Source organism: Thunnus maccoyii, chromosome 4 (genome assembly GCF_910596095.1).
Source record: "Thunnus maccoyii chromosome 4, fThuMac1.1, whole genome shotgun sequence".
Classification (NCBI taxonomy): domain Eukaryota; kingdom Metazoa; phylum Chordata; class Actinopteri; order Scombriformes; family Scombridae; genus Thunnus; species Thunnus maccoyii.
The window spans coordinates 30710772-30733302 of NC_056536.1; the positions used below are offsets into that span (position 1 = coordinate 30710772).

The 22531-nt window shown below is 37.7% G+C and overlaps 1 protein-coding gene and 1 long non-coding RNA gene across 2 annotated transcripts; both read left to right on the plus strand.

The window, feature by feature from the left end:
* The first annotated feature begins 4021 nt into the window (after positions 1–4021).
* On the plus strand, positions 4022–9968 carry rps21 (ribosomal protein S21). The gene is made up of 6 exons (XM_042407752.1): positions 4022–4121; positions 4581–4660; positions 5726–5789; positions 8235–8306; positions 8880–8935; positions 9900–9968. The coding sequence occupies exons 2-6, from the start codon at positions 4611–4613 to the stop codon at positions 9907–9909; spliced, it is 252 nt and encodes an 83-aa protein (XP_042263686.1). The 5' UTR covers positions 4022–4121; positions 4581–4610; the 3' UTR covers positions 9910–9968.
* Positions 9969–11784: 1816 nt separating this feature from the next.
* Positions 11785–15107, plus strand: LOC121896105. Its single transcript, XR_006095923.1, has 3 exons — positions 11785–12000; positions 12260–14162; positions 14362–15107. It is a non-coding gene; the product is annotated as an uncharacterized LOC121896105 (long non-coding RNA).
* Positions 15108–22531: the final 7424 nt, after the last annotated feature.

The window sequence follows — 22531 nt, forward strand, 5'->3', positions numbered from 1 at the left end:
TGTTTTCGCACTCTCATCAGGATCTTCAGAGTGCTGTTCTGAATGTACTGGAGCTTCTGCATCCAGGGATCCAGAGCTCCAGCCTCTGGGATCCCTGTGAAGAGCACATTGCAGTAGTCCAGTCTTGAGGAGATAAAGGCATAGACGAGTTTCTCTGCATCTGACTGGGTTAGAGGAGTTTAGAGATGTTTTTGAGATGGTAAAAAGAGGTTTTGCATGAGGGTCAAACCTAACACCCAGATTAGTGACTGAGGAGGAAAGGGGGATGGGGGATGTCCTGGCCATCAAAGTTGAGATGAGGTATGGGGAATGCCTGAACCTGATGTACTTGATTTATTTATTAATTTATTGGTTACAATTAAATATCGTATAGATGGATAATATTTATACCCTTTATTTAATTCTACAAGCAGTCATAACTGTAGTTGTACGTATGTATGTCAGTGACATGAATTAACTCTGTAACATGTATTTTACATGTGATGAAATGTTATAACTTGCTGTGTTTTTGGCAGCGTGGCATTTAAGAATATGTTTTACATTGAAAAAAACCCAGATGCTTTATTTAAAGATTTGTTGTAAGATGTGATATGCAGTATATATATATCACACAATTATTACATGTATCATGTCATTTACAATATCAATGACTTATAATCATAATTTCAGAATATTTGTGTTCAATACAAATGTGAAAAATATTTGTTTTGCATTATGTGCATTGTAAAAGTCTTCTTGATTGATTTTACTTATTAAACTTTATTGAATTTAAGTGCAATCAGAGTGTTTGTACTTTTTGTATTGATGACCATTTAAACGATACCTGTACACTCCTGTCCCGACTTAGATCAAATGAAGAGAAATCTTAAAGCTACAGCATACCATGATATTTAAGACAGATGGGTTTAGTGTGCTTTCAGCTTGGCAGCAACAGTTTGGGGACAGACCTTTCCTGTTTCAACATGACAATGCCGCCATGCCAAAGACAGGTCCATGAAGAAATGGTTTTCCCAGTTTGGTGTTGAAGAACTTGACTGGCCTGCACAGAACCCTGACAACCCTGGTACACTGAGCCCCGGCTTTTCCTGGGAAGAGTCATAAGCCTTGCAGCCTAGACCCAGCACATATCAATTAGAGCTTGCTGTATTTTGAACAGTAATTGGACGTGCTGTACTTTTATCAGGCTGTGGGTATCAGGATGATTGTCAGGGCACTGGGCTCTGCCTGTTACTTGTTCTCCCATTTTCCCAGGAAATGATTTACTCTTGGGCTTTGTTCCAAGAGAGTTCCAAGGAGGACTACCACTTGTAGAATTATTATCTGGTACACAGCCCTCCTGTTTCTTGGTAGTCTTGGTGGTGCTAATTAGCTGTGTGTTAGCATGCTCTTGTCCACTGTTTTGAATCCATGGTAAGGTGGTGTCATTTCCACATAGTCCATTCACTTCTATGTTCACTTCTAACCAGTGAATTTTGGTTTCCAGCACTGAAATCTTCTGTAGAAGTTTGTGGTAGTCATCCGTGGAAAAGGGAGGCATCTTGCTGCTGATTAGCTTTTGCTAAGTACCAAGTTTACCGTCACTGCAGTACAGGCTTGTGCTGTTGGTAAGCCTCACTCCCATAGTGCTGAGGAGGTCATAAAAATGTGACTTAAAAGTATCCGGGAGCCACTGCTCATAGTTTATCACAGAAGAAAACAAAGAATATCAGCAGAAAAATCCAAGCAGAAGCAAGAGCAAGTAGCAAAAGCATCTGCACTGTAAGAAAGCCACACAGCCATGTTGGGGAGGACAAAATCCACAGTCCGCCCCCTGTGCAAAAATGTATTTAACTCATGGTGCTCCTGTGGTTTACTCTGGTGGCTAACTCAATGCAAAATTTTCAACCAACACCGAACCTACTGTTTGTTTTATAAATATACACAAAGATTAGATTGTAGAGCGTGTCCCCAAGCTACTAATTCACCATATGAGCTGCAAACTGTTGAGTGAAAACCGAAAATTCACAAATAAGGTGTGATACATTTTCAATAATGTAACTAAGATTACAACCCTGATTTAATTTAATTACAACTAAAGGACAAGTTCATAATTTTTCAAGTCTGTCTTAAAGCAGGATGACCACCGCTCCATCCAGCTTGCATGTACCCAGCTCTTTGTTAAGGTGCTGGAAGCATCAATGAGTCCAAACTGATAGAAGAGATTTCCGCACCCTTAGATCTATGCAGTGTTTCGCTTTATTTTGAGCTTTCAGTCTGTCCTTCAGACCTTCATCTGAGCAGACATGATTAAATAATGGACAGGCAGGTAAAAATAACCAATCCCACTGTAATCATTGGTAGTTTGTAAGACACCTGTGCATACCCTGGTAGTAAAAGCTCCACCTCTTGGGAATTGTAGTTTGTAGTACTGAATGGAGTACTGTGAGGCATACAAATGGAAGCCATACTTGTTATAGAAAAAAATGGGTGGAAGACAGTGAATATGGACAATATAGAAAAAACACAGCACCATACATATATAATATTTTATCACATAGTAAATGGGGAGATCCACAGATCTATAAGAAAACAAGCATCTCAGAAATACAACAAAGAGCTACAGTATGTATGGAGGGGTATCAGGCAAGGGCCATCATGAACAATAGACCCCAACTTCAACACTAGAAATGAAGAAAAGAAACAACTTGGATTACAACATAACACACCCTCCTTATCAGCAGGCTTGATAATAATCTCTGAGTCATTTGAAAATTTTTGTAAAGCCAAATGTCCATCTTGACTGAGATTAGAGAGAAAATGAGTGTATCTGTCTTAAAATAAGTCAATAGAGGGATTTGAGATGTAAGGCATAAATGTATTTTAGGCTTAGATACATTTTTATCAGACCTTTGCCTATCAGAGATGCCAAACATATTTTTCAGTTTAATCTTTCTAAGGAAACAAGATAAATCTATCTTCACCTCAAAACAGTTTATTTTGCACGTGGGGACAAAACTTAAGCCTTTTGTGAGAAGTTGATAGGGAGTGAGTGCCTTATCTGAAAGGTTAATCATAGGATTTCAGCTTACTGGTGGGTGCAGGGCTTGTTTCTTTGTATGTCACCTGGTTACCATCAGACATGGACATCAACAGCATTTTTAGATGTTTGTTTTTATGTAGACTATGTGGTGCTGTTTTAAGATGGATGAGTTAAGATTTAGGCTATTTTGTGTATGTTTTATAAATTATTTCACTTACCCACAACCCGAAAAAGTTTTAATGCAGTAACTCGCTTATATTGCTTTTATTTTGTGATTTCCCATAAACACGGAAGTGCTTTATTTTGAAAATCCATTAGAGGCATGTAACACACATAGCTTGACGGTAAGTCACACTTGCACGGTGCACAGATGAGTCTTTCCTCACGTAAATGTCACACGACAGTCTCCTTCACTGGGTTATTGTGGCACTATCCACTTGCCATAGTAAATCCCTTCATAATGTACTTACAATGTAAGTGACGGAGGACAAAATCCACAGTCCTCCTTCTGTGCAAAAATGTGTTTAAAACTTTATCTGAAGCTGATATGATGCTTGAGCCATCCAAATGAGTCAAGTCAAGTAGGTATGTTTTAATGTTACAGTCTTTTTAGTGCCAAAATCCCTCTTTTTGTTACTATACTTCCACCGCAGCTCAACAGGGATACACTGTCTCAGACTGCTGAAGCCTCATATAAGCTTCAGATAAACTTTAAAATGCATTTTTGCACAAAATGACTGTGTGGACACACTGTGGAATTTGGCCCCCATCGCTTAAATTGAAAGCACATTTGAAGGGGATCTTTTAATAGTCAGTATGAGCAGGAGGGATGATTACAGCGAGGAAAATCTATTTCACTGTTCATATGGACACCTGACTGTTGTTTTAAGACAGACTTGAAAAATTGTGAACCTGTCCTTTAATCGATTATCAAAATTATCTTTCTGTCGAATCATTTCAGCTCTATATGCCCACATACTTAGGGGCATTTTTGTGGTTGTAGTAATATCATCCAGCAGATGGCGACAAAAACAATCAGAAAGGGATATTTTCATTTCCGGGTCAGCAGCTCTTCCTTTCCTGTCAGCCATTTCGGCATACGGTATGTATCTGTCGTGCTCTCGTCTTAAAATGTTAAAAATGTGCTGTCTTTTGGTCTAAAACCGTACTTTCTGTGGCGTTGGTTTACATTAACATGAGTATTCAGCTGTATGTCGTGATTAAATGGTGTTTATCACCGAAATAAAGTGTAAACATTAGGCATTTGTCGGTGAGCAGCCGCACGCGGCCGTACAGTGCACTCCGCACGCTAACTGCTGGCTAACAGGCTAACACTGTTGTAACTGCTGGTTTCTATATAGACACACATTTTAATGTTTTATTGTGGTATTTTATGCTGCTTTACGTCGGGCTACTTTGGAAACAGGTGGCTGTAAAACCTCTCACAGTTTTGAATATGTGCTGGTTTGATATAACGTTATGTCGGCAGAGTTACGGTAGCTAGTTAGCATTTAACGCATCAACTCCTCTCATCTTTTTGGTCCAAATTTGTTTCTTTCAGATTTGTAAGCGACCTGTACATCCCCCAAACATGCAGAACGACGCTGGCGAATTTGTGGACCTTTACGTCCCACGTAAATGGTAAGAAGGCTGAATGGAGTTTTATACTGACTCTAAGATAAAAAGGGGGCATCCTTTAGACAGTAAAGAAATTACTACTACTACTACTTAAGTCTTTATCCTGTACCCGCTGACCCCAGAGGTATACTTTTGTCACATCTCAGGTTCTTTATTCTATCATTCAAAGTTTTCATTCCAATCCAATCCATTTTCGTTTTACTCTATATGCAAATCAACTGCACCTTTCCAAAAATATTATGGGTTTTTTTGCAGATGACAGTAATTACATAGCTAATGTTCTTGAGAAGAAATAAGCTAACATTTTGCTACGATGGTTGTTTCTTACAGTAGTTTATTCTTAGGGTCCCCATGGATCCCAGTCAATAGTCCTTGTATGTTAAAATATGGTTAAATATGTTGGTAGGATGAGGGTTAAAGTCTGTGATTTGGAGGTAGAATAATCTGAAATGTGTGAGGAGGGTCTTCCCCTAATGCATTTCTATTACTGTGCAACAACATAGACGAAGAACATATCTCACTCCAGTACCTCAAACCTTTGTTAAAGATGTAAATCTCACAGAGGAACTTCAATTAATCTGTTTTGGTCTTGTGACCTTATCCAAACAGACTTTAATATGTTTAATAACTTTTTCATTTGTGGCAAAGACGGTATTTTACCGTTTGTGGTCAAAGCCACACGTTCCCTCTGTTAATATGTAGCTGGAACAGATTGCTGTCCTAATGCTGCTGGAGAAGCTGACTTATGATTTAAATTAAAAAAAACCAAAGAAGTTTGGGAGGATCTGGGAACCATTATACTTATTTTTGCAAAGATTCTGTGTGTATTTTTTTTATTTGTATTATTTTTTTCTCTATCTTTTAATTGTTGTGGTGCACCATTGGGTGGGTCGGGTGTAGGTCCTTTTCTGTGTCATGTTCTGTATTTTTTTAACTTTAATTATAAAACACTATAAAAATAAAGTAACTACTATTTTTTATTCAAACCACTAGGTAAAAATTAGTGTGCATGACTGTGAAATTTCCTTTACAAGAAAACTGAATTATAATACCGTGTGTCTGTTGCAGCTCTGCTAGCAACAGAATCATTGGAGCCAAGGACCATGCCTCCATCCAGATCAACATTGCTGAGGTAAAAAAAAAAAAAAAAAAAAGAAACATTAAAAAAAATGTAATGTTAGCCATGAAGTTTATCATGATATATTGTGCACATGATATGACCCTCAATATGATGGGATTTAGCCTGTGTTGGACATGCTGTGAGTATTAACTGTAAGAGTAAGACCACAGCAATACTTAAAACTTACTTCTTTTTTATTAAACAAGTCAAACATAATTTGTAGATGTGTGAGAATACTAGTTCTTGTAAAAAGTTGCATGAATTCATGTACCCTAAAGTTAAAGAGCACCATATTGGACTTTGTTCTTCTTTTTTTTTGGAAATTATACTTGGAAAAAGTGGATTTATAAGCTAAGTTGTCTTGTACTAAACTATCTCAAGCCGCTGAGTAGTAGAATGAGTCCTGTTTCTAAACAAAATGGCAAAGCATTTGATACGTAACGCTTCATGTGATACACACTCAAATGCTGTTTCAGAATTTTGAAAGAAAAGGTTTCATTTTGCAGCTAAACGGTGTGTTATAATTACATGTGTTTAATGATGCCAAAAACCATTTTGATTAAACTTCCAAAGATGATTATCACTTAAAAGCTAACATGGATGGCAGTTTCTGTTTGCAGAAAAGTCCAAAGTTGGATTAAAGGAAAGGTTCACAATTGTTCAAGTGTGTCTTACAACAGTCAGTTGTCCATATGAACACTGAAAGAGGTTTTCCTCACTGTAATCATTCCTCCTCTTCATACTGGCTGTAAAGATCCCCTTCAAATAACCTTATTAATGTAAGTGATGGAGGCCAAAATCCACAATCCTCATGTTGGGCAAAAAAAAGAGGCTTCAGCAGTCTGAGTTAGTCATATCAAGTGGATATCTGACACATCTACAGTCTTTTTAGCATCAAATTCTCCTCTTTGTGTTTCCTCGGACAGTGTTTCCCTGTTGAGCTGCAGGTGGAAGTATAGTAACAAAAAGAGGGATTTTGGCACTAAAAAGACTAACATTGAAAGATATCTACTTGATTTGACTCATTTGGACGCTGGAGCTTCATATTAGCTTCAGGTAAACTTTGAAATACATTTTTTTGCACAGAAGGAGGACTGTGGATTTTGTCCCCCATCACTTCCATTGTAAGTACATAATAAAGGGATCTTCTAATGGTCAGTATGAACAGGAGGAATGATTATTAATGTTCATTTGGACTCCTGACTGTTGATTTAAGACACACTTGGAAAAACCGTGGACTTATCCTGAATACTAAATGAAGTCAATATTTCAGTCTCATTGTTGAAGATGTGTCACACTTTTTTGTTTTCACGTATCAGTTTGCAGCTCACATTGCAAACCTGTAGCCCGGTGACACATGCTCTGCTATCTAATCTTTGTTTATAGTTGTAAAACAAATAGTAGGCTCAGTGTTGGTTGAAAAATTTGCGTCGAGTCAGCCGCAGGAATAAACCATCGGAGAACCATGACAGTGAGGCTGAATAGCGCAGGGAAAATTGTAAGATAACATTATGGAAGACACATTCAGTTTGGAAACAGGCTGCACGGCATGGAGGCAGGAATACGACTGGAATAGTTCTGTAAGCGGCAACCCACAGACCCATTACGTCACAATGTGAAAACAAATAGGCTCCAATAATATCAGTAGTTTGAGTCTAGCTGTCACGGACAGACAAAATGCACATGTACTTATATGTACTTAATTTTATTGTCAGCCCGCACAACATGCTACTGTGTTTTTTAGATTCTTTTATGGCGGGGGAGTGTATTTGTTCTACAGGCAGTCATTGATTTTCATTCATTTCCATATAATATTGAAATGAGAGCAGACTTGTGAAACTCGCCTCATGTTTAAGCCATCACAGGGAACATAGAGTGCAGCCTGCATTACTTTTTGAATGCATTAGAGCTGCAACTAACCACCATTTTCATTTTTTACTAAATTAATCGTCCAATCCTATATGTCCGAAAAATACTTGTTATAATTTCCCACTGAGATGTCTTAAAATATATATCATATATAACACAGAAAAGCACCAAACCCTCACATTTGAGAAGCTAAAAATAGCAAATTTCTTGCTTTAGAACATGACAAATGATCATTCAGCTATCAAAATAGTTGCTACTTTGTTTTTTTGATGGATTAATCGTTACATTTCTAGTATACATTCCATTATTGTGTAGTTACTGGTTCAATTGCAGATTGCTTTTTGAAGTCTACACTAAACTATCATGCAGCAATAACATTGACAAAAATGTAATGTTCATTGTGATGGATTACACAACTTCTGCAAGTTTCAAAAGTCTGTCGGAATTAACAAACTAATTGATGCCTAAAACAGGTCAAAGTACATTCTTTAATCTAAATCTGTACGGCGTGCTTAAATTAGCTGAAAACTCAACTTTCCTGTGTACAACAGTTGTTTTCAAATTATTCTTCTTGTCTGTTTTCTGCAGGTTGACAAGGTGACCGGTCGCTTCAATGGTCAGTTCAAGACCTATGCTATCTGTGGCGCCATCCGCAGAATGGTGAGTCTCGGTGTAATCTGTGGTGCATTGTACTTTTATTTGTTGTCAGCCATCGATAACAGTCTTGTAGCTGAGGATTATTCAGTGAAGTGTCTTTGTTTTAAATCTGAATTAATTTTCCCCGCAGTAAAACTGAATTATTAAACATTTCAAGGCCAATTTATCTTTCTTTCTTATGACTTAAAAGATCAAAGTGACACTTGTGCATCAACTCATATTTCTCATTTGTCATCAGGTGATCCTCTAATTGAATTTAGAGAAATTCCAACATCAATTAGAATTGTTTGTAATTTCACCTGTAATTGGATTCTAGTGCAGAATAATTTTTCTAGATGTTTGTCTTCCTTTAAACAACAACGAGACAGTAGAGGACAAGTTTGCATGTGATTGTAGGACAGACTTGAGATTCTATTTGACTAAATCCGAAGGATATCTTGTCTGTTCTGCAAGGGAAAAGGCTTTAACCTTAGTGTTGGGTGGTTGTAACGACCTAAAGTCTTTACTGGAAATGTGCCTCTGCTGAGAGGTTTTCCTCTTAACGCTTATATCTGAACATCTTTTTCCCTCCTACAGGGTGAGTCTGATGACTCCATCCTGAGGCTGGCAAAGAACGACACCATTGTTGCAAAGTAAGAACCTGCTCTCGAATTTCATGATTACAACAGAGTTACAGTGTGTGTCTGTGTGTGTGTGTATGAGAATATTCCATGTATAAAGATGCATGAATAGGGACAGTGATGGGAGACTGATGAGTCTGTCATAGTTTGCATCACCAGTTTTGTTTTTACCAGTTTCGTTACTGTCTGGGTTTCGATAGAAAGAAAATTAATCACCAACTGTTTTTGATAATCGATTCATTGTTTTGAGTCATTTTAAAGAAAAAATGCTAAAATTCTCTGGTATCTTTGGGTTGTGGATTGTTGGTCGGGACAAAGCAAGACATTTGAGGACGTAACCTTGGGTTTTTGGGAAACAGTAAGCAGAGGTCGTGTTGTTTGACACAGATGGAGAGGGAGTCAGTAAACACAATGCAAGAAACACATTCAACAGTTTCACACTCCTTTTAGAAACTTGTACCTTTTTCCCATCAGACATTCTGATTTGTCATAGTAGGGAAGCCACAGTTGTTACCAACACCGTTAAAAATGGATCCATTCTATTGAAGTGTCCCAGTAAATCATGAGTTAGACAATGAACCAGTAAGCACCCATACCAGGACCCTGAAAGCTAAATGGAAATCAGCCGTCATTCATTTTAGTATTTACACCTTTACTTTTCCTACATGTCAGAATGGGGGGAAAAAGTCAAATTTAAAGCCGATCAATGGCTTCGTCACCTGATGAATCATTTGTCCCGTTATGGAGATGATCTCTGTGCTGCAAGTTGTGTTGTTGACATTAGAAAAAAGGTTTCACATTAAAAATAAATAATGGAGTCATTAGTGCTCCATCATCATCCATCAGTTTATTTCTTTGGCAAATCCATTTGTGGTATCTGTTCAGGCAGGATGTTTATCAGTTTAGATCTGTATCAATCTACAACTTGGACATGGCAACTAACAACTTGTTCTCTCTTTCTTTTTTGTTTTTACAGGAACTTCTGAGTGTAACATTGGAGCTGTGGAAACTTTGTTAAATAAAATGGAAAAAAAACCAACTGTCATCACTATTGTTGTTGTCATTTTTTAATAACTTCTGCACCACATAAAGAGGTTTCTCATAGTCAGCCTGTCAGTCAAATATGTGAGTTTTAATATCAGGCTTCAAGGCAATATTTCAATTCACTGGAAAGTTTTCAATCTTGATAAGACTAAAGCCAGACGGTAACGCTCTATTTTGATTCCAAAATAGGTCACCCCGCATACATTTAGAATTAATTTCATTGTAACACCTGATAAATTGCCTGAGGGATCAGCAGTGTGGCTGTCAGACAATCAGTTAGATTTTTGGCAGGCCAGAAGTTTTGCTTGGCTGTCTTACAGTTGCACTTTCTGGCATGACTGCTGTAACTGAAACGTGTAGCGCAAGTTGAGACGACACAGATTAGTAACGCATTGTTTACCAAGCTTTTTAGCTTTAACTTTTAATGTTTTCTGGCTTGTGGAGTCAGTGGACTCACTCTGTGAATTCAGTCATTGGAACAATGGCTGGACATTGGATGATTTATGGTTAAAAAATGTTAAAATATTCAGTTGAGAAGAAATTAAACCGATCACATGTAGTAAAGGCCTAAAAATGTTTGGCGTCATGGTAAAGATACTCTTGTTCAAGCCTTGTTTTTGAAACATTATGCACAGTAAAAATTGAAACAATGCATTCATATAATAGTCTTTTTACATAAAGTGCAGGTGTAGCCATAACATATTATCTAAGTCATAAAATGTGTCTTTGTCCAGACGAATAAGTTTGCTACCAGCAAGTAAAACGCTGATGCAAAGTGGTGTTTGAGTGTAAACTACCGTTCAGTGTATGTGATTATAGTAGTAAACATGATTAAGACATAACATCCCAGTATGGACTGTTTAGTGATCAGCTGGAGAAAAGAAGGTGTGTTTTGCAAAAACAAGTTGGTTTCTTCAGAGAAAAAATACTCAAAAATAGTTTAACACCACGATGAACGTGAAAAACAGTATGACATGAAACCAAAATGTGAGTCAAGAGTCCAGATTTTAGACTTCTGAACAGCAATTTTACAGTCAAACTGTAATCTGAAAGTTAAATGCTAACACTCTGCACGACAATGATTTTTTACAGTTATTACAGTTTTACAGTTATTAGTGTAATGCTGTACTGAATATGGTTTAATTGATCCAGTTAGTAGAAAGTCCAGGATCTTGCAGACACAAAACGATGAATAGAACGTGCATGACATGATATTTAGTGGTAATCTGCTGAAATAAACCAGCTCAGTGAATGTGTGTTGGGCTATAACTTATTTTCATTGATTAACCTGCAGATTTTCTCAGTAGTTTAGTGAATGAAATGCTAAGAAATTGTTTGAAAAAATAATAGCATTTACAATTTCTCAGAGCCCACAATGGTACCAACAATTTTTTCTTGTTTTTTGTGTCAGTACAAAACTGTAGGATTCTCAATTTACTGTCATATATTACAAAGAAAAATAAAAAATTTAAGAAACTGGAACCGAAGAAAATTTGGCATTTTTGCTTGAAAAATGAAACAATAAATAGATTATCAAAAAAGTAGTTTCTTTTGATCAACTTATTGATTTATCGACTAATCGTTGTAGCTCTAATAATGTGAGTGAAATGTGGCCTTTTCACATTCTGACAGTTTGAGTAGTCCTCTAAATCATTTAAAATAGCTGTTTAGATCTGAGGTAATGTTTACATTTGGGAGTATAACCTGAATGAACTAACAGATTTTCTGGTATTTTAAAATATACAGTATTCTTCCCAGCGCTCCATCCCTGTCACTGTTAGTTATTTTGACCAGCAGAGGGCAGCATGTGACAAGAAATGGGCTTATTTTAAAACTAGAAAAACCTGTTCAAACTCTTGTAGTATTGCAGGCAGCAAAGAAAATTCACCTTCGGCTCACAGTGTCAGAGCTGTAAATGTTTTCAGTTTTTTGTACTTTAATTGGATGGAAAAAAAGAAAAACCTCAAGAAAAATACAAGAGGAAACGTCTGCATCTGATGCCATCTCTTACATGTTTCAGTCATCTTGATACTGTAATTATATAACGGCACATCACTCCCGATTTTCCATTATTTACTTGAATGATGCCTTTAAAAATGAGAGCTGATGAAACGCAGATAAATGCTTTTCGCCCCTAAATACTTTTTTAATGATTGTCTTTCTCTTGAATTTTCCTTTATTTCCTCTTTTACCCTCTTAATTTTGTTCTTCAACCTATAATCTTAATCTTAATGAAAATATTCAAACGTTTCTTTGATTATTTTACGCACATGATGGTTACAATTCTCGCAGCGCGGTCCTCAAATGTGTGAAACAGCGCCCCCCTCGAAGACAACGCAATGTAAAGGCCAGTGCGTGTGTGGTGGAAGCGGGTATTGCACCCGCGCTGTGAGTTCTGCGTGAGGGAAAACAGGTGAAGTTGACGTCCTTTGATTAAAATAGTTTCAGCCATTTATATTTATGCAGCAAGGAAACTGAATGGTTTTGAAAACAGGCTGTATCTGCTGTTTTTTTTTTACTGCAAAACCATAAAGTGTTGGCATTCAAATGAAGCACCTGGGAGAGGTGGCTTATTTTTTTTTTTTTATTATTTATTTATATGTGGTATTTAGCTAGTTTGACTAGTTAGCAGTTGAGTGATGGAGGACAACAAACGAAAAATAAAGCCAAAAGAAGTCTAGCCATTTGCTACAAATACTTTACGTTTTTATCAACCAGTTAGGTTTTATATTTTTGGATGTATTTTCATACTTTTCCAGGCAGCCATTTGTTTCCATTCATTTCCTTATGGTTTCAGTTTGAATGCAGTTTAATAACAGACTGACTTGAAAAGTTTGGGGTAAAGTTGGCAAAAAGCTGACTTGATCTTCACTGTGATTGTGTTTCCAATTTTCTGATTTTCATACCATTTGGGAATGAATGGAAACCATGGATCTAAAAATCTAAAACTGCAATTGAACTCAACACCTTGCTGCCATGAAGGAGAGTTTATCTTCACAAACTCTGGTTTTATTAATGGCCAGATGTCCTGCTGTAGCTTTGTTCCTAAACATGCTGGACAATATGTGTGATTATGTGATCATCTTGCTTAAATGTATTAGACCTTGTTTGTCGGGATTTAACTGTTATATCTGTTATGTCTGTTATATCTAGGCCTATTTAAGTTATTATATCACTTGGATGCTATCGATAATAGTTATAGCCCAATATCATTAATATAATAATTTGCGTCAGGGGGCTTTATAATCTGTACAGCAATACAACATCTTGAATTTGGGGATGGTGGGGTGAAAAATGGAAGAACCCTCAGGAGGAGCAACAGAGGATGGATCCTGATCTATGACTGTGCTGTCCTATATTGCTGTCAGAGTGAACCCACCCATTTCTGGCATTCACTTCTCATAAAGTTTGACAAATGTTAAAGGCGACCCTTTCAGTGATCTATCAGGAGAGAAAAAGTTTTAATCTATTTCCATAAAAGTGAATAAAACATACATGCAAAATCTAAGATGAGGCTAATTTCTTTTTTACCTTGCAAGGCAGCTGGATTCACAAGATCACGTTTATTAAATCAGGTCAAATTTCTTCATCTGAGCTCAGAGCCCTCACTAAAGGCTGGAAGCTTCATTACAACAATACTGATGTTGGACTACTTCTTCTAGTAGATTTTTACTTGAAGATCTTGGAGCAGGGTGGTTTACATGTTACTTACTGTCTGCACCATCTGGCTGGTTAAAGAATGAGCAAGCAGATGAAATAGAGGTCAAAGTGGGAATAACAGGGCAAGGTGAAGGCATGGGAAGGTTACAGTGGTCATTAGGCTAACCACAGTGTGGAGCTGACGGGACCAGTGGTGTGTGAGAGCGGTTTCAGGGCGTCTTTAACCTCGCACAGGCTCAGAAATAGCTGTCATCAACTGTTGCTTTACTGCTTTGTTCCCACACATTCTCCCTTTTTTCCTCCTTCAGGTGAGTAGCCGAGTAGATGAGAAGGATGTCATCATCGTCTCTCTCACCTCCTCTCTCCCCTCTCTCTCTCCCTCTCTTTTTCCCAGAAGGCCATGTGAATATTTGCTTCCACAGAGGTGACCACTCCAAGGGCAAACGTTGCAAAGTGCTCTTGCCCTGTCGACTTCACATATCCTGCAGCCAATAAAAATGATGATGCGGAATTATTGTTTAATGAAAGAAATCAGGTGTGTCACTGATCACCACATGTGTGTCTGATCATGCAGTTTTATAAAATAAAGCTCAGCAAAAACAAACTACTGGAATGAGGAGACGCAGTGAAGCAATTTGCAATTCTAAAACATGGTGCAGATTATGATTTAACTTTTTTTAGGTCATAGTAGCAACACTAATGCTGTAGGTAACTATCTCTCCCCTCCTCGGCAGTCTCCCTCAGGTGGAATGACAGACTCCAGTGCAGGTGCTCTGCTGTTAAAGCCTTTTAATTGCATCACTTCCCATCCATGGGCAAATTACAAACCTGTCTGCTGTGAGAGAAACTCACTCAGATGCAAACCCATCTTGTCTCCCATGTGGCTTCCAGTGTGCAAAGACACTCAGAGAAAGAGGATTTCTTAAGGCTTTAAAGATGCAGACTTAAAAACGGACGTAAAAGATGACGACAAACAAAAAAAAAGAGAAACAACTTTGTTACTTTTGTATATTGTGTATATAGCATAGTCTTGAATATATCCATTTATATAGTAACATTTTATGTATACAAAGATCATTAAATACAAACTTCATTTCCCATTGTATTATAACAAGTTCCTCATTAGCATATTAACATGCAGGTATTTGCTTTAACAGCATCGTGTAGCATTTAGCGTGTTATAGTATGATAATGTATGTGCAGCTAGGATATTAGCATGTTAGCTTTTGTGTTAGCAAACGCATATTACTAGGAAATATAACATCACATTACCATGTGTACAATTACCATATTTCCTTTTGAAGGGATGCAACTAATGATTATTTTCATTATAAATGAATCTGCCAATTATTTTGTTATTTAATAGCTTTGTCTATAAAACGTGGTAAAATAGTGAAAAGCGCCCGTTACAATTTCCCAGGGTCAAAGGTCACGTCTTTTAATGTTTTATTTTGTCCGACCAACGGTTCAAAACCCAAAGATATTCAGCTTACTATAATGACTATAATGACAAAGAAAAGCATTAAATCATCATTTTTGAGGAGCTAAATGTTTTGGCATTTTTTATTAAAAAAATAAAAGGATTATTTGATTATCAAAATCGTCGATTAATTTTCTGTTGATTGACTTATCGATTAAGTCACTAATTATTTGCAGCTCTAAGTATCGGTCAAGTGGATATTCTGACTTGTTGATGAAGAGAAAGTAAGTGGATCACTACCTGTGTAAAGCACACACACACAGATTGCATCTCCTTGTGGAGCCAAACTCTTAATCTGAATGAAATGCTAAACATGCGTGGTGTTTCTGAGCCTGTGGCAGGGAGCGCCCGGCGAGTCACAGCTCGCCAAACAATGATCTTAACATGAAGGGATGGAAACCCCTCACGCTCCCCCTGAACCCCCTCACCTGGCCCCCTGCATACCTCTGACACACAGAGGACAAAGAACACCCTGTTTCTGCCCCGAGACGAGGGACAGAGAGCTAATATGGTTTTATGGCACAACATCTGTTTAATACTAAATATTCTATATAGAGATTTTGATTGCATTTGTGCTGATATATATATGTTCTCTATCAGAAAGGTCTCTTTGGCTCTTTCCTGCTGCACAGGAAGTGTAGTTGGTAGCAGCAGTGGCAATCAGGCCTGAATGTTGAAACAAGTACATGAGCACTTCCAGCTGCAGTTCCTTTAATGGCCACTAGATGTCTACTTGAGCAAAACTCAGACTCTATTTAACAGACTATATTTTATTGAACAGGTGAACTCCCAACTTAGTAATATTAGTAACGGACAAAGTAAAAACACTGAAAGTTTTTTTGATCCCACATTTTTTTGTCCAGCTCTCAGAATCTACATCCTGCTGTCTACACCTCACTTTTTTACTTTTTTACCATGCTTCATTCCCTCTTCTCAACCTGCTCCTTTCCTCTTTCTCTCTCTCTCTCTCTCTCTTTTGTCATGCTTCCTCTCTATCTTTCCATCGCTCTCTCGCTCATCCTTTTGTCTGTCTTCAGAGGCAGCCGGGCTCATCTCTTTGTGTTTCTTTGTCCTCTTTTAGACGCCAGCAGACTTCAAAGTGGGTGGGATCCGTGAAGGGAGAGGAGGTGAAAGAGACACAGGAGAGAGAGAGAGATGGAAAGAAAGCTTGACTGGATGGAGAGAGAGTGAATGGCTCAAAGAAAGGGAGGAGACTGCAGTTTAAAGTAGAATTCATCCTTATTTCTATACTAAAAATCTGCACAACCCAGCTGCACAAAACATTTATTATCAATAGTACTATACATCTATTATTCTGCAGTTGCTCATTTCTTTGTTGTTAAGTTACATTGGGTAATTGAAGCAAACATAATATCACTAATAAGCTTGTTTATTGCTTTTCTCAAAACAGAAGTTGTTAACATGCAAGTGCTAAAGTGGCAGCTGAAATTAGGGCTGAAATAAATATACGCTTAACCTGATTGGTCCATTGATAGACAGTTAACAAATCTAAGTCAGTTGAGCATTTAAATCATGGATCAGGTATTTATTTAGACAAATTCCAAGACATGTATGTATCTACGTATTAAAAATCTTTCAAATATTGGACTGATCATTGGACAAAATGAGCAAAAATCAGTAAAAATCAGTGAACGGGTAATCAGTGACAAAATAATGGTTAGATGCTGCCCTAACTTAAATTATGTAAAGGACGTAATGCTTCACAACAACACAGATTCAGTCATAACAAAGATAATACACTGAAAACAGAAACACTACAGGAAAGTGTTAAAGAAAAATGACAGAACAAAAAAACCTAAAAAAAATTTTTAGTGGGACTAAAACTGTGAAGTTTGTCCTGAAGGTGGAGCAAGAAAAAGGTCACATGATCATTGAAATCCACAGGTCAGTAAATTTCATGGTGAGATTATAAAACTATCATGCTTGTAAAGTTTACTGTCCTTAGGGTGGCAATAGAAACTGAACATGTATGAATGTTCTTATGAAACCTCATGGCAATCTGTCTGTTTGATTTTGATATTTTTGGTGTAAAAGCAACCATGTTGACCTGGAAAAAGCAGGACAAAAAAGGGCAGAGGGTCTCTAGATGTCGTGGTCTGGAGTGTGATGTGTAAAGTGTTGGGTTGGATCAGGTTCCTCAGGCTCTGAATCCTTTTTTAGGGAAGTAAAAGCAGAACTCATATAAGGAACAAAAGAGAGACGGGGAGAGGAGAGGGCCCACCAGGAGTGTGTGTGGTTTCAAGTGTTTTGTTGAGGAGACAAAGAGAAGGGCATGTAGGTACCTGCTTCACACACACACTATTTAGTCCGCTGTCAACCCAAAACATCCCCTCCCCGGCCCACAGCACTTCAAACATATCCGCCCTCAGCACTCTGTGTGTGTGCATATGTGTGTGTGTGTGTGTCCATCTCAAAGTCCTATCTAGATCCAGAAATGAAGGTGGAGCATCCGAGGAATGCTGGGAATAGACACAAACAGTATTTACTCAATACATTTATCATCTCTATATGAAGTTATGGCTCCAAGAGAGCGAAATATGAACTGTATGCAGGCATCATGTGTGTGTGTTGTGTGTGATATCTGACGATAAGAGCATTAAGTTAAGTTTTGACTGAAGGCAGGTATCAAGATGGATTTAGATAGAAGCATCTGGTTTTCACTAAAGGGTGAGGTTCACATTCAGATTATGACAATTTAAAGCTAGCAAAAGCCTGTAGCTTTTGGGGCATGTCACATCCATCAAGAGTGACGCAAACTAATTCCTGGAAGCAGTTGCATGCTGCCAGTGATGAGACAACAGTGGTCCAAAGAGTATGCTAGCAAATATGCTTGGAAAACCCAGGACTATGCTCCTAATATTTTTTTATTCAACATTAAAGGGGACCTATTATGCTTTTCCTTATTTTCTGTCATATATCTGATGTTACAATGACAAATGTTGATACAAAACGTGGCCAAAGTTTCAAATAATGAGGTAAAGGTATGTAGAAGTGAGCAAAAAGCACCAGCTTCGGACTGCTCTGAACACTCGGTTCCCAATAGTTTTTTCTGCTTTCAAACCAAGCAGATGTCAGCTCGTGACAGATTTATGTATATGGTCAGCTGCTCTCATTGGATTTCACTGCTCCGCTAATATTATGGCATTTCTTTGGCTGTTTCTGCTTGTACTGTTCCTCTCTGCATTATTTCTAACTGATCTGCCGAACAAAGAAATCCAAATATCTCCGGATCTTGTGTCAACCAGATTTATCAGAAGACTTGCGCCGAAGCTCCACCAAGACGGTGGATAAACACCTTTCATTTCCTGTAAATTCTTCACAATAAAAATCTCCTGTTATATAGTCATTTAATCTGAAACAGCAAAAGCAGGAAATGGTTTCATTAGGTTTTCATCAGCAGTAACTTAACACGACTGATACGGCTGAAAGCGATCAGCAAAAATAAGGCAAATATCTGAAAATACAAACAGTAGGGCAGAGAGAAACTAAACTTCAAACCAGAGAGGTTCAGTTAGAAGCTACGAAAGTACTGAGAGCTGAACACAGAGAGGATAAAGATATCTAACAATAAGCAGTTAATGAGCCTTACCAAACAGACACATCCTGCTGTAATCTTTGTTGCTGCAGATGTTCATGCTGTCCATTCGCATATTTCAGATCGGATTTCAGCTCCAACAAGTACAGATGTATTTGAGAAGCTTATATTTTGAGTAAAGAACAAGAACAAGACGCAAAATCCGACTAGGCTACTATGTTTGTTTACGCTCCCTCCAGAGCCTTTTCCTAGAGCTGGGGAAAGCTTCCTAGGTTTTGAGTTGAGCTCAATTTTTTAGAGGTCTTAAAACTAATTCAGCTAATTATAAGAAACATCATTTGCCAATTGGCGTCCCTGCAAAAGAGGACGCCACAAGCAGTCGTTTTTTGGATTTGATTTATTTGGTCCTTATTTGAACAGTGTAACAAAGGGGTACATATATACATAGTTGAATCATAACAAATTATATCAAACAAACGAAGAAGGAAACATTATTAACTGAAAAACTGTAGGCTGAAGCTTCAGCTTATTATGCCAACCCTTTTTACCTCATACAAAATACAAGCAATGCAAAACAATAGTCCCAAAATACAAAATCAAACATTTCATTCACCTATATGTTCACACCAGTTTTATATTTGTTTAATATCTTATTTTTTAACATGTTTTAAATTTGTTAAATGTACTACACATTTTTTTTTATCCCTGTCCGTTATTCCATAAATTAACCTATTTAACAGCACTTGTTTTTTTAAAACGTAGATATTCTTCTAAGTCCATACTGACTCAACATTTATTGCACAAGATACTGTGTTATTATTGTGTTAAGAATAAAATATATGTATAGCACTCAGATATTAAATGCCTTTATTTTTCATGCCCATCATTGATTTATCTAGCCTAAACAGTCACAAAGATGTTTCTATTAATCTGTATATCTTTAAGTGATGACAAAAAAAAAAACATTCAAACTCTATTTTAGTGTTTATTCTATATCTTTGTTGAAACTTGTTTATTTGAGTGTCATTGTCAATACATTCATGTCACACTGTTAAGAATGTGTCAGTGTGTTGTACATATTACAGGGTTTTACATGCCAGCAGTGGTGTTATGCGGAAACAAAAGCTACTGTCAGCAGCAGCTGTCATTTTCATTTTGTATGTTAAACATGATTGGTTCTTCATTATATACAGTATAACGTAACGATTACTGGAAGTACAGATGAGGTGTAAGTCTTATGCTATGAGATATTTTTACTTCTTTATCAAAAAAAGAAAGAAAAAGTTAATGATTAATTTCACACTCCTGTTCCCAGCATCACACAGGGATGCAAGCCAGTTCCTGGAGGTAAGTGCATGCAGTGGTCCAAAGAGTATAGTTTCAAAGTTTCAAATCAAATCAGTTACAAATAAAAAAACATTAAAAAAATAAAATAAAATAACAATACATGGTAACAGCAAAAAATCAGTAGAGATAACACCACAATACTATCCCATAAGCATACACAAATAAATAAGGAAGGGAACAATTGGAGAAAAAAACAGAAGAGAAATATAAAACCTTAAGCACATTCAAAGGCCTGAGAGAACATGTGGGTCTTAAGTTTGGCCTTAAAAGTGTCTACAGAGGGGGAACACTTAATTGAAAATGGTAAAAGCTTTGTGATGGCTATGGCAAACGCACGATTGCCCCTTCACCTTAGCCTCAATCGACGGACATCCAGGAGCAGCTGGTCTGAGGAGTTCTGGAGTTGGAAAGGGGGCAGAGGAGCTCAGAGATGTACCGGGGCGCCAGGCTGTGTAAAGCTTTAAAAACAAATAATAGAACCTTAAACCTTAAAGTCTTATACTTGACCAGTAGCCAATGTAGGTACACCAGTACAGGTGTGATGCTGTCTCTCTTCCTGGTACCAGTTAGTAGTCTAGCAGCAGCATTCTGCACCAGCTGCAAGCAAGACAAGGATGACTGGTTAATTCCTAAATAAAGAGCATTGTAGTAATCCAGCCGAGAGGAAATTAAGGCATCTGTGACCATCTTCAGGTCATTAAATTAGGTTTAAGTTCAGCAATATGTTATTTGTGTTATTTGTTTGTCAAATTTTAAAGCTGGATTGAAGATTTCTGGCATGGGCATGAAGGTTGGGCGCCAGGGGCTCTAAGTGATCAGTTATTCCCCTGATGGAGTTGGAGGGACCAAATAAGACCACTTTGATCTTATTATCATTTAACTGAAGACAGTTCTTTGTCCATCATTTCCTGTATAATATTGGATGGTTTAAACTGAATTAAACCAGCTGAAGTGACTTTGCTCGGCTTTGTCAAACTTCAAACACCCTAGTTGCTGCTCGCGGCTTTAACTTTTGGCCAATTGAGCTGCTTCCTTCTGTTGAGCACAAAAAGGTTTGGACAGTGCATCATAGGATACTGAAAGCTGCAGATGAGATGGCAGCAGTTGTGTCCTCGAGGCTGCAATTCTCACTTACTATATTTCCTCCCTTCCTCTTTCTTTCTTTCTTTTCGGACAAATTCCAACCTCTTCATTTGTGTGTGTGTGTGTGTGTGTGTGTGTGTGTGTGTGTGTGTGTGTGTGTGTGTGTGTGTGTGTGTGTGTGTGTGTGTGTAGAGAGACCAGCAGGGGGTAAGTGGGTTCAATTGATGGAGCAGTTAGCAGTTACCACGACAACAAGTGGCCTATCCCTCACTTCTCCTTTGGTCTCCTTGGTAACCAGGAAGTAGATTAGTTATAGAGTTCAGAGAGAAAGACGGGATTAGTGAGGTGAAGTCCTCTTTCCTCCTCTCCATTTGTTCGTCTCTCTTCTCATCCTTTTTTTTTCTCTTTCCCAGGTTTTCTCTTCACCTCTTCTCAATTTCTCTGTTGGAAGATGACAGGATTCCTCTTTGCTCTCTCAGCCTCTTCTCTTTTCATCTGCTCGTCTCTCACTCCTCAGAACAAGTTACACTCTTCTCTCACCGACTGGTCAGCAGGCCACCTGCATGTCTCACATCATATTTACATGCACTCACAAGTCACTTAAAGCAGATAAAGGCAGTACATTGATTATCTCACTGTAATAAAAAGCAGCATTTTGATGCATTACGAGGTTTTACTTATCACCTGTCTGAATACAGGTGTGCAACGATTGCTCTTCCTGTATTACTATGATGCCTAAAACTTACAGTCAGTTGCCAGTTTATTAGGTACACCTAGCAGGAACCTGCAATAAATCCCGCTTTCATCAAGGTTATAATATTCCGTTTTTGTTTGATTAAACCTAACAGTTATTTTGTATATAAAAGGTTATAGGAAAGGTGTTTTTTCACCCAAAACAAGACATTAGAAGATTTGGGCTCTGACAAATTGTCACAGGCATTTTAAACTATTTTCTAACATTTTGTAGACGTAATAGTATAAAACATGGCGCTCAACATAAAGACGTGGGGGAGGCTCGGTTGCGTGTAACTAAAGTCAAAGAAAGGAGTTTGCACACCCAAACCAATCAGCTAGTTTCTTTTTATTTTATTTAAATTGTCCAATACAAGCACAGATGGAAAATGCACAGATGTTTCAGCTGTGCCTTCCTCAGAGTGTAACAGTCCTCCAGTTTCCTGGTTTGGTTCTCTTTACTTTTCACCAACAATGAGTGTCAATCAACTTATTCACAACAGGTGTACCAACTGACTGCCTGTAATCAGACGCACCCTCAGATTTGTCTCTCTGAAAACCTCATGAGGCCCCTTCCCAACATTAAATCCCATAAACTTTACAGCCAAAAACAATTATACATACATGCACAGAACTATATACTGACTATACAAGCAAACTATTACTAATATGGGCCATAATGGCAGTTCCAAAACATAATTTCCAA